The sequence below is a fragment of the Microtus pennsylvanicus genome, chromosome 3, assembly GCF_037038515.1.
Source record: "Microtus pennsylvanicus isolate mMicPen1 chromosome 3, mMicPen1.hap1, whole genome shotgun sequence".
NCBI classification, from domain to species: Eukaryota; Metazoa; Chordata; class Mammalia; order Rodentia; family Cricetidae; genus Microtus; species Microtus pennsylvanicus.
Window position 1 is genome coordinate 71,982,783 of NC_134581.1, and position 13,162 is coordinate 71,995,944.

Sequence of the window (13,162 nt, forward strand, 5' to 3'; positions counted from 1 at the left end):
GATGGAGGGGGGAGGACCTAGGACGTACCACAGGGCAGGGAACCCTGACAGCTCTCTGGACTGGAAAGGGAGGGGGAGAGGAGTGGGGGGAAGGGGAGAGGGGTGGGAGGAGGGGGAGAAGAGTGGGAGGAGGGGGAGAAGAGTGGGAGGAGGGGGAGGGAAATGGGAGGCTGGTGGGAGGAGGTGGAAATTTGTTTTTTTTTTCTTTTCTTTATCCTCCTTTTATCAATAAAAAAATTAAAAAAAAAAAAAGCAAAATAAACCAAAATGAAATTTAAAAAATTTTAATTGAATGAGGATGAAGGCAAAGACCTTTAGTTGACTCCCCATCTCCCCTCCCCCGCATCCTCTCAGTCTGCAGAAAATGTCCAGTCACCTGCTTCCCTAGAGGCATTATGTCACCTTGGGGAGCCAAAGTATGACTCCTGCTGCCCCTGCTTAAGCCACCCCCTGGTTCTCCCCTTGCTATACTTGTTAAGGGACACGAGTGACAGTGACAGCCCAGTGTACAGTCCCACCGCTGTCAATCTTGATCTTTGCTCCACAGATTCTGTAGACCCCTTTCCCAAAACATTTCCTGGACAAGATGTGGCCAAGCTCCTACTTGAATGAGTGGCATGAGCTCCCTCTCCTGACATCAGCCGGCAGACTCCCCTCCCCTTCCTCCCGCTGCCCTGAAACCTGATCCAGCGGAAAAGCAGCTTGCTGGAAAACTTGGCGGCTCCCCAACTCTGGTGGCCCTAGTGCCAGGCTGCAGTCTCTCACAAGGTGCAGACAGCAGTTGAAAAAGCGGGCTGCCTGGGACATGAGGTTGGCAGAGGGTATGCAGACTGGTAGTCAGGGCAACTCACCCTGAGCGACTGCTCCGAGGCCCTCCCACGCTCGGGAAGCTGGCCATGAAGCTCTGCGCGCCGCAGGTGCTCTTGGCCCTGTTCCTGTCCACGCTTCTGGCTCAGGCAGAAGGTAAGGAGTTTGCTGGGGAGGGGAATAGCAAGCTAGGGTGAGGGAAGGCCTTAGGTCTCAAAGGGCTGAAGGTAGGAGAGGCTGGAGCCACAGGAGGGCTGAAGGAAGGTCGGCTATCTCTATCCCGGTACTGTTGAGCGAGAAAGCATTCTAAGGTATTGGGTCCAATGAGGTGGTTTGAGAAGTTGAGCTCAAGTTGAGTCCTGGGCTGAGAAAGGAGTAGGGTGGTTGTCCGTTTATAAGAAATTCACAGGTAGGTGCTGAGAGACGGTTCCCATTTGCTTTCAACTTATCAAACGGAAGCAGCAATGGACCTGTGAGCTCATTCAGTCCACTTTTTCTTGTTATAGCCAGAGTTCAGAGCGGGAGACTAATTCACTGAGGGGGCAGCAGCAGAGTGTACCACTTTAGTAACTTTTTCTTGCTTCTGCTGGTTTTGTTGTGTGGGTCCTGTGGACTTTCTCCTCCTCCAAATTTCTCCAAGACTCACCTTCAGTAATAGCAAACTTCCTGCCCTTTCTACCGAATCCTCTTCTGACTGCCTCAGAAATTGGGTGTTCGGCCAACAAGGGTCCTGGGTCCTTCTGTTGCAAACCACGTTCAGCCCCATTCAGGGAGGTTCCTTCTACAAAGCTCTGTGGCAACACCTTGGGGGACAGTGAGAAGGATGCCACCGAGGGGGTGGGACTGATGTGAAGGCTAGGAATGGGATGTCATTGCAGGAGAAGCAAGGTAGATGGATCAGAAGCTAGTTGCATGTGTAAATGCTTTGAGTTACCTTTCCTCTCAACTGACCCTGTTCTGCAGCCAGGCACACCCTCCATATCTCCAAGAGTCCACAAAGCCCACCAGACCCGCCCCCCTCCAAGTCTCTCAGAATCTCAGGTAGTGGTATGGAATGTGGTTTGAATCTCTGTCTCTCGGCTAGCACTATATGTTATTTACCCTCCTGTGCCTTGGGGAATCATGTTCGTATAATGGTCTATCTTGCTAGCTACCCTGGCAGGCTATCCTGAGATTGAAATGGAAGACTTGTGCAGATACTATTCCATTAGTCTGAAGAAGACTCAATAAAAGAAAGTCTCTTGAGGCTGGGGATAGCTCTGTTGGTAGAGGCCTGCCGAGCCTAGCATGTGTGCACACAGCCCTGGCTCCAGTCCGCATAAAACCAGGAGTGGAAGTACAAGCCTGTAATCCCAGAATTTAGAAAGTGAAGGGGGGGGGGGGGGGATCAGAAGTTCAAGGTCACGTGACAAGTTCTAGGCAAGCCTCAGCTATGTGAGATCCTGCCTGAAAAGCAAAGCAAAATAAAACAAACTTAAAAATAGCCCCTTCCAATTCTGTTTGCCTGCCTCTGTCCTTCCAGACGGGGGAGGAAGCTTATGGGGCAAGTAGATGACACACTAGTGAAGGACCTGCAAGAATGACTTGCTGTCTGGTGACCAACTTGAGCGCAGAACATAAGGACATGGTATTATTTAGTGATAATAAGCCTTGTGGCTCCTAGTTTGCAAGGGACCAGTCAGTCCACTCTACAATCCCGCCTTCTTGATGCCTGGGTCCTGGCCCTCTGGGCTGTGCCCTCCCCACCCAATGCACATTGGTTTTCATTTTGTTTCGTGAAATATGGACTGTTTCACGCACTTGCATGTCATCCTTGGGCAGGGTCCTCCATAACCTCTATATCATAGCAATGTTAGTAGGCGTGCTGCCGAAGGGAGCGAGGCTTGCAAGTGTCACCCCTGCTTTCTGAGTCACTACCACTGTCTTCCAGAGGGAAACCAAGGAATACTCAAAATACCCAGAAGAGGGCCAGGGCCCGGTGCTAGAATTTCTTCTTTTTAGAATTACATTATTGTTGCTGTTATTATTATGATTAGCATCATCATCATCATCATTATTGTTGTGTGCATGTGTGTGGTCACACGTATGCTGTGGCATGTATGTGGAGGTCAGAGGACAACGTGCAGAAGTCCGTTCTCTCAGGTCATGAGACTTGATGGCAGGTGCCTTTACTTACTGAGCCATTTCACCTGCCCAGAGAATGAAATTTCTGAACAGATGCTGAGCTGGGGCAGGAGAACCAGGGCTCTGGCTCCTGTGTAAAACTGTTCTCCTTCCCAGCCAGCCGGAGGGCGGCCACCCAGGCCCGCAACACCACCCTACCCGCTCTGCTCAGGCTGTCAGATCACCTCCTGACCAACTACAAGAAAGCGGTGCGGCCCGTGCGGGACTGGAGGAAGCCCACCACCGTCTCCATCGACGTCATCATGTATGCCATCCTCAGTGTGGTGAGCTGCCCTCAACTTTTTAGGGAGGGTCGGAGAAGCCATGTGAGGCCAAACCACCTCTGGGAGGTACCGTAGGCATGAAGAAGCCTTGAGCCTATGGGCTGGCATCACGGCTGAGGACAGACTGAAGTTGTGTCTGCACAGCTGCCCAAACCACAAACCTGGGTCACCTAGGTGCACCCTCTCCTAGATGTGGTCGTCTCGACACCCCTAGTTAGTGCCTTACACAGGTCCCTGAGTGGCAGGGGTCACTAAATGGCAACAGTAGATCCAATGTCAAGTAATAGATCAATGAACTAATCAATAACTATGGGCTGTGGTGCACTGTTCAGCAGGTGAAGCCAAGCATTGCTTGAGATCGACACAAAGGCATTTGAAGAGCTGTGGGCTCTCCGTCTTGCAATGGGGAGGTGGGAACTGACTTCACAGGCTGCTTGGATCACATGACACCCCTTCCCCAATATAGGAGGGAATCGCAACACTTAGAAGATCTTTAGAAAGAATACCTAACGGCAGGTTGGTGTGCTGTTTCAGAAAGGGAGACCTGCAATTAGCTGGGGGAGAGGGGAGTAACCACTTTTATTATTCTATAGTTTTGGGTCTCTTAATTTCATAATACAGCAGGCCCTATATGCATTATATATATAATATATATATATATAAATGTGATAAACAATGACAACAGAAAACATGCATAATTTACATATCTTTAGGGTTTTTTTTCTTTCTGTTTTATTGAGAGGGAGTTTTACCACATTTTGAGGCTGGCCTCAAGTTCACAAACATGCCTGAATTCAGCGCCCTGAATACTGGATTATAGGCATGTACCGCCATACCACACTGTGTATCTTTGAACTTGAAAAGAAACCATTACATTTCTTTCTAGTTGTGTCCTCTTAACAGACCAGCTTCTCCTGGCTGCCCAGCGGCCAGTGTATCCCCTTCCCCAGTCCCTTTCTCCCTCCTGCCTTCCCAGAAGACCAGCTCCTGTTAGGTGGTGTCTGGGGGACAACCTCTCAGCTCCTTTTCCTTTTTTAGGATGAGAAGAACCAGGTACTGACCACCTACATCTGGTACCGGCAGGTGAGCTGACCGCCTCTCCCCACCTGCTTCCTGGGATGAGACTTCTCTACCAGGAAGGACGTCCCCCTCTCAAGGAGTCAGGAATCTCAGGGGCCATGGTGGAGGTTCAGAGGCACAGTAGGCAGAAGATCTAGGAGTCTGAAATGTTCCCCTCTCAGAGCCAGGCCCCACCCCTGGTTTCTCAGATTCTTTGACGCTTCCCTGACAAGTGTTGAGTGAATAACCCTGGAGAAAGGACAGCCCCTGGCCTCACTTCACTTCACGTACACAGCTTCAACTTCTAGAAAGTTCTTCTACACTAAGTTGGTTAACCACCAGATTGAGAGATGGAGACAGGGAGAAGCCATCCCCTTAACCCTCAGGACTCTGCCTTGGTGGCACATGTTCATTTCTGACAGGCGCAGGTCACACTGGTATACAGATGTCTCAGGCCTTGGTTGAGCTCCGGGGAGGGAGGTAAACCAGAGAAGCCTCACCGCAGAGGCTCTGTAGGCATAGCAGCATCCACAGGTCTCCATGGAATCCCTTCTTGAGCCATAGCCATGCTCTATTGCCACGATACCACCATGTATGGGACAGAGAACATAGCAGAGATGCGCCACTTCTGACTCTATGAAGATCCTCTTAATTCCGAACACACCCTGTCTCATGGGCAAGGAGCCAAACAAGGACAGGCTGCATGCTCCCCCAGAAGAGGCTGCAGCAGTCTGTGCTGTTACACATGCAGATGATGGAAAGCTGCAGGCGTAGGGGTGGGGTCTCTCAGCAACCAATGAGTGATGTGGGTCCATGGCCAGATTTGCCCTGGAAGATGCCCACCTACTTCCCCGCCACCTTCTGCCCTAGCATAAGGGGTGGAGAGCTGTCTGATTTGCAGGTGACCATCTCTGAAGAAGGCAGGGAGCTGCTTGTGACAGTGTCTGCTTCTCCCACAGTTCTGGACTGATGAGTTTCTGCAGTGGACTCCTGAGGACTTTGACAATATCACCAAACTGTCCGTCCCCACAGACAGCGTCTGGGTCCCTGACATTCTCATCAATGAGTTGTGAGTACTTTCATCAGAGTCTAGGGGGCTGAGAGGCTGGGGCTAGAGAAGCCAGGCCCGGTAACAATGTCTTCTTTGCAGCCTCCAAACTGTCCCGCCAGGCTTGCAGGCTGTAGGCCAAGTTAGCATCTGCTCAAGCTCTCCTTTACCAAATTTTCTCTTCTTTGCTAACCTCCAACCCTTTCTTTTTGGACTGGTTGCGACAACCTTATACTTTTCAGTACAGGGGCCTCCATCATAGGAACAGAAGCCAGCAAGTGATGTAACACTGAGTTCTAATAACTTAGTGGAGACAGCTGCATTTGTCAGAGGGGACTGTGACATTTTTTTGAAAGGAATGGAACACTGATGACAGCCAATGCTCGTGGTCACAAAAGAGATCGGGAGCCAAGGAACATGTTCAAACCTCCCAAGCCACTTATGTGCCGAACAGGCCACAATTGGCACCTCCAGTATGAAGTGGGACTCATTAGCATTTGTTCCCAGCAGCCCAACATGGTCCCATTGCCTTCAGCCAGCTGACTTTCTCCCCATCCTGCAGGTTCATCCAGGGTCCACCAACTGGACATCTGAGTTCAAAGGCAAGGAAAATACGTGGGGAAAATACAGATAGGAGGGGGAAGGTAGGCTGGGGCTGACTCAATTGACAGAGTATCTGGCTAGCATGCAAAGTGCCTGGGTTCCATGCCTAGTATCGAATAAACCCAATGAGGTGGCACAGGCCTACAGTCCCAGCACTTGGGAGATGGAGGCAAGATTATCAGAAATTCAAGGTCATTCCTGACTACACAGAAAGTTCAAGACCAGCCTGGACTACATAAGACCTTATTAAAAATTTAATAATAATACTAAAGGGAGGCGCCAGAGGGATTCATGCAATGCCAACTGCATTGTCCTACTCTATGGCATTTTCCCGAAGAAGACTATTAAATTTAACCCCACCCTTGAATGCCCCAAATGGCATAGGTGGCAAGTGTTCTAGAAATTTCTTCCTGCCCTTTATCTTAGCTTCTCATTTTTATCTCACAGAAGGTAAAGACAGGGACCCTGGGCTCAGCTTACCTCAGGCCTTGGGGTCCAGGCTCAGTCAAGAGAATGGGCCAATTCTTGTTGGATTTTCCTAGGCTCCGCTATTCTTACTCGTAATCTCCATTCTCTTCCTCCTGAGATGATGACTGTTCCTATTTGGGGGCTTCTAGTAATAAGAATCAATGCAAAATCAGAGTCAGGATGGATCATAGGATCCTTCTCTCCTATCAACCCACCATTATCCTGGGTGTCACCTCTTTTCTATCTGGCATGGAGTGGGTTTAACAGCCCGGAGACAGCCAGTGGCTTGTAGACTCATGGATTCCTTCTCCCCCTTTAAGAGTTAGGTTGCTAGAGGAATCAAAGAGAAACACCTTTTATTGTTTGGAACACGACTTTGATGATAGTCAGAAAGATAAGCTTGATAACACTGGAAAATTAAGGCCGGACAAAATGTCTGGATTATCTTGCTGTCCAAACCTTCCCTGAATTTCCTTTCCTACTGGGCTACTCAAAAGATCTTTAGCTTTCCAGGGCAAGGATCTGCCTCTTCATCTCACAAGTTGATTCCTCTTTCCTGACCAGTGTGGACGTGGGAAAGTCTCCGAACATCCCGTACGTGTATGTGCAGTACCATGGTGAAGTCCAGAACTACAAGCCCCTGCAGGTGGTGACTGCCTGCAGCCTTGACATCTATAACTTCCCCTTTGATGTGCAGAACTGCTCCCTGACCTTCACCAGCTGGCTGCACACCAGTGAGTCTGTGCACTTGTGGGTGGGGCAGAGATTGGGACTCTAGGTACTTGGGGTCAGGAATACTCTCTCTGACACATCCTTCTTTAATCAATAGACCACTTATTTTTTCCCTTCTTCTCTTCCCTTTAACCAGTCTCTTTCATTTGTTTTGTTCCTTTGTGGTTCTGGGGAATCTGACCTAAGACCTTATACATGCTAAGCAAGCACCCCACCATGGTCTTTTTAAAGTCAATGAGTCTCCATTTTCTATTCCTCCAGTTGGAGCCAATATTGCTGTTCTCACTGCCTCCCCTAGTTGTTACAAGGAATAATGAGATGGTGTGAATCGGCTCCAAGGCACTCAGCAAGGGACAATTCTCACTCAGTGTCTCAAAGAGGATCTGGCAGGAAATGTATCTCAGGCCCGCCCCACTCCTCTTCACTCCTGAATCACACCCACACCTCCTGCCCAGGTGCCCTCATTCCTTCCGGCCTTGGTCTTCCCCACACACCACCCCCACTGTGGTTCATGCTCCCCACAGCAGCCAGTGAGCTCTTATTAAAAATGCAAATTGATCATGTCATTTAAACCCCTCAATGGCTTCCCAGCAGTCCTGGGACCCGATCCAAATCCTTGACCTGGTCCTGCCCACAGTGTACCACACCAGCTTCGTCTGGTGTGTGCCAGCCCAGCTGTCTTCTTCTGGAGGCCCAGACAGAGGTCCTTCCTGTTCTCTGTCACAGGCTCTTCCCTCTCCCAGGCTACCTTCCCCTCTCCATTCCCCTACTCCTGCCACCCCAAACACAGCCTGATGAACCTCTCTGCTCACCTGTATATCCCTCAGGTGTCACCAGCCCCTGGGAGGACTTCCCATAGCCCCCTAGACTAGCAATCTCCCATGCAGTTTTTAAAAACCCTGGTTTTTCTTACTAACTTCATCACTTGATAATATGTGTTCAGTCCGTGTCTAATTTTCTCATGGATATAATTTCAGAGGAGTGGGAACATGTTTTCTGGCACTGTTAGACTCTCCAGCACAGTGTCTGGTTCTGAGAATTTTTAGTGAGTGTGTAAGTGCCAGCTATTCAGTGGAGGGTTGGGGAAGGCATACTGCTGGACTATTGTTCTGACATGGTCATTACATTAAACTTCAGTTAAGGGGGCTGAAAGATGACTCAGCAGTTGAGAGTACTTGTTGCCCTTCCAGAATACCTAGGTTCTGTTCCCGGCACCCACGTGATAGCTCACAACTGTTAACTCCAGTTCCAGGGAATTCAATGCCTTCTTCTGGCCTCCATAGTCACTGCACACACACAGTACACACATATCCATGCAGGCCAAACACTCGTACACATAAAGAAATTGTTTTTAAACAGAACATGTCATGATGGAATCTTCCATTTACTTCTCTATGCATTTCCATCCACATGTATGTGCATGTGCTACCTATGGAGGGCACATATTGCATATACTATCATACACTGCTACTTGATTCTTTGTATCAACAATGAATCCCTGACTTTTTTCAAAGTTAGTGTGTATGAGATCTTCCTCATAATTTTTAACTGCAATAGACTCATCTAGGTATATCATTGCTTATTAAATATTTTCTCCCCTGATGGACATTTAGTTTCCTTTACATATATTATATTATATACATTCCATATATATGTATAATACATACACACCCACCCCCATGTGTGTGTGTGTGTGTGTGTATATATATATATATATATATATATATATATATATATATATATATATATCTTTGGTATGGTGTCATTGAAGATTTATCTTATTTTTTTAATTCTTTTTCAAAGACAGGTAGTTCTGTGAAGGCAGAGGTAAAAATGTTGTGTTTAATTCATTTCCTAGGTGAGAAACCCTAACATAGAAATCTGTTTGGAAGGTGTGTGTGTGTGTGTGTGTGTGTGTGTGTGTGTGTGTGTGTGTGTGTGTTTGTGTAAGTGAGCGAGAGAGACAGAAGCAGAAAGCTTTCTAATGGACACTTCCTACAGTTCTTTGCACTATAGGCTTGTGAGACAGATGGAATGTGTTCTGTCACCTCGCTTTCTGATGCCACCCCAGCCACAGCCACGCCCACCCACATAGAACTTAGTTTCTGTGCAGCTGAGGAAACCAAGGGCTGAGGGTTAAGGGCAGAAGCCTCTGAAGCTTTTTTTTTTTTCTTTTTGTCTCCTCTTAGTCCAGGACATCAACATTTCCCTGTGGAGGTCACCAGAAGAAGTGAGGTCAGACAAGAGCATCTTCATGAACCAGGGCGAGTGGGAGTTACTGGGAGTGCTGCCCCAGTTCCAGGAGTTCAGTATGGAAACCAGTAGCAGCTATGCAGAAATGAAGTTCTACGTGAGTGGGTGTGGCGGTGCCTGGGGTAGCCACAAAAACAAACAGACCTCCACAGCGCCGGTGGCCTCGGGAGGCAAACTGGGAAGGATATAGTAGCCCTTCTGCCACCTCCAGGTTCATACACATTTCATGCGACCTCAGCAAGGGAGACCGGGACACCACTGAAGCACCCCCATGTTTATCCTCAACAGCCACAAGCCTGGTGCGGGAGGAAGGCTAGGGGTCTGTTACTCTCCTTCCCAAACAGTCCCAGGCTAGACATTCTGTACGAGAGTGGGGTGGGTATGGACTAATGGTCCCGGGGTTCCTGTCTGCCCAGTCATTTCCCAAGCTTCTGTCCTGGTCCCAGGTGGTCATCCGCCGGCGGCCTTTATTCTACGCAGTCAGTCTCTTGCTGCCCAGCATCTTCCTCATGGTGGTAGACATCGTGGGCTTTTGCCTGCCCCCGGACAGTGGCGAGAGAGTCTCCTTCAAGATCACACTCCTTCTGGGATACTCCGTCTTTCTCATCATTGTGTCAGATACCCTGCCTGCAACGGCCATCGGCACGCCCCTCATCGGTAAGCCCCACCCCCGGAAGTGCCCACTGTGGCGAGGACCTGCCCCCACTCTTAGTGGATCTCTTTCTCTGGCTCAGGCGTCTACTTTGTGGTCTGCATGGCTCTGCTGGTGATAAGCCTTGCCGAGACCATCTTCATTGTGCGGCTGGTACACAAGCAGGACCTACAGCGGCCTGTCCCGGACTGGCTAAGGCACCTGGTCCTACGGAAAATAGCCTGGCTGCTCTGCCTTGGGGAGCAGCCAATGACCAATAGGCCTCCAGCCACCTTCCAAGCCAGCAAGGCTGATGACTGCTCAGGTGAGAGACGACAGGGCCAGACTCACACAGAGAGTCTGGGAGCTGTGACATGCCAGGAATGCAGGGTAGGACCTGGGGATTGGGTACAGGATAGAGGCAGGAGGATGCTTCAGTCAAAGATGTCAATCAGACTGGAACCTTGTTTCCCTTTCCACTTAAAAAAAAAAACAAAACCAAAAAGGACAGGTCTTACAAGCTATGTAGACCAGGCTGGACTTTGCAGAGATCTTTCCTCTGTCTTGGAAGCGATGGGGTTAAAGGTGTGCACCACCACGCCCAGTCACGCCCTTTTGCTTTGCCTTTGAACCCCTTACCAGTCTGGGTGGATATAGGATGCAAGTCCTGGAGGCTGAGCCCCATGGGCTGAGAAGGGCTCAGAGGAGCTGGGTGTGGTGGTGCACGCCTTGAATCCCAAGCACTGTGGGAGCCATGAATAGGCAGATCTCTGTGAGATTGATGCTGTCCTGGTCTATGTAGTGAGTTTCAGGCCAGCCAGGACCACATAGGGAGACCCTGTCCTAAAAGAGAAAAAGGGAGAACACAACTGAGGAAGACAGCCAAAGTTGACTTCTGGTCCCCATACCCCACTCCTCTGCTACAGCATCAGGGTAGCTCACTGGCCTCCCTGTCACACCAAGGCTCTGTTCTTCTTCCAGCCATGGGAAACCACGTCAGCCATGTTGGGGGGCCCCAGGACTTGGAGAAGACCTCGAGGGGCAGAGGTAGCCCTCCCCCACCACCTAGAGAGGCCTCGCTGGCTGTGCGTGGGCTCTTGCAAGAGCTAGCCTCCATCCGGCACTTCCTGGAGAAGCGGGATGAGATGCGGGAGGTGGCTCGGGACTGGCTACGAGTGGGATATGTGCTGGACAGGCTGCTATTCCGCATCTACCTGCTAGCTGTGTTGGTCTACAGCATCACCCTGGTCACGCTCTGGTCCGTTTGGCATTATTCTCGAGTGAACACAACCCAGCAGGGTACTCGGGGCTGGGTAAGCTAAGGATGGGGGATTTCCCCTTAGGTCCTTCATTCTGTTTCCAACACCAGTTAGTCTGAGCAGTCCCAAACCAGTGTCTGAACCCTTGGTCCCGAAACTTAGTGATGAAGACCCATTCTGCCTCCCCCACTTCATTCCCAGCTTCCTTTACCATGGCTTTAAAGCATGATATCCTAGTTCGAGAGAAAACAAGTACTCTCTAACTTTACTTACTCATCAATGCATTGGGCCTTGATTTCCTTTCCAGCACTTCCCTGATTAAAGCTTCCCTTGGAACTGCTCATTTCCACAAAATTTGTTTCTTGTTCAAAGAAAAACTAACCCTCTAGTATAGGTGCCTGAGACTTCTGCATCCATTTTATCCAGTCCCCAATGGCTCCCTCTTCAGCTCACCTGTGGCCGCTTCCCTAAGCACTCAGCTTTATCAGCCAGTAGGGGCAGGGGTTAATAAAACGCAATGATATCTTATTCTCTGTCCATGACCATTTGTATTCAGCGATGGGAAAAGGCTGGATGGTGAAGTTACCTGTAGTTTCAGTTGACTGATGCTTCCTGGACCAAGGAACTAGAGGGTGACGTGACAGCCATCATGATGAAACAATAGGAGGTGGATCAGTTTGAAGGTCAAGACTGAGCATTTATCAAATGAGGGGAGAGAGGGAGGCTTTTTTCAGCCTACTGGGAAAATGCTGGAAGGATTCCTGTGGGCCAGCGTTTCTGGATTTATGGTCTCTAGGGAGCAAGCTCTTAACACTGCAACAGAGTGCCGCGAGGCGATAAGACTTCAGCACCACGGTCAGCACCCTCCAGCTTCGTGCTTAGGTGACTCTAAAGGCAAGGCTTAGCTTGGGCCAACTCTGCTGAGAACTCTTAGTAACTAGTGCCTGGTGCCCCTAACTTGGATGGAGGCAGAGCTGGGATATAACTTGGACATAACTGTCGCCTGTCCTAGACATCAAGGCTTAGGCACGCTAAGCAATGCCCCAACTCCTCCCACCTAACAGGCATCTAGGGAAAGGAATATTCTGTCTTAGTCTCAAGAGTGTGTAGATGAGGCTCTCTCTGACACTTTAGCTTGTTCCTATCTTATCCTTCTCGCTATCTTGAGTTGCTTGACACTCTGGGCTGGAGAGATGGCTCAACAGTTAAAGGCTAGGCTCACAACCAAAATATAAAAATATATGAGTTGCTTGACACTCAAGGTAGAGCAAGGTAGGGGGGACTAGACAACAAATGGCTGGGCTACAGGGACAGGACCCACCAAAAACTTGTCTGGGATAAAATCAAACAGTTCCCTTACCTCTTAAGCTATTGCAGAGCAGTCAACAATAAGAGAGTCAATACAAACACTGGGAACGGCCATTCTCAAACCCCCAACTCTGCAGTTTCAGCTCACAAACCACCTGGAGGATGAGCAGAGGGCAGAAATCGGGAGCCTTGGGGTTTGTCACATCTAAAAGAGCCCAAGGCTGAAGAAGGGTCACCTGGTTTACCTTTTATTAGTTGCCTCTTGTCCCAGGATCTCCACTATCAGAAAGAGTTCCTGGATTCTAACTTCCTGCTAGCTCCTCTGGTGAACCGGGATTGAGGTCTCATCACCACCTCCACCCCAGACACGTGACTTTTGATATGACTTCAGAATTTCACCTTTTGTTTTGTTTTGCTTGTGTGTGAGTCAGGCTCTGTTAGCAAACGGGAAAGTGTGGGACCAAGAGTTTCCTTTGGCTGAGCAAGGATGGGCAAGAGGTGGGGCACTCCTCCTTGTTCAGGATAGGCCCTGCAATTCCTCATTTGG

At 49.5% G+C, this 13,162-nt stretch overlaps 1 protein-coding gene across 1 annotated transcript; it reads left to right on the plus strand.

The window, feature by feature from the left end:
• The first annotated feature begins 748 nt into the window (after positions 1 to 748).
• Positions 749 to 11,834, plus strand: Htr3a (5-hydroxytryptamine receptor 3A). Its single transcript, XM_075967800.1, has 9 exons — positions 749 to 963; positions 3,088 to 3,254; positions 4,293 to 4,337; positions 5,273 to 5,382; positions 6,997 to 7,166; positions 9,354 to 9,514; positions 9,864 to 10,074; positions 10,152 to 10,373; positions 11,030 to 11,834. The coding sequence occupies exons 1-9, from the start codon at positions 897 to 899 to the stop codon at positions 11,368 to 11,370; spliced, it is 1,494 nt and encodes a 497-aa protein (XP_075823915.1). The 5' UTR covers positions 749 to 896; the 3' UTR covers positions 11,371 to 11,834.
• Positions 11,835 to 13,162: the final 1,328 nt, after the last annotated feature.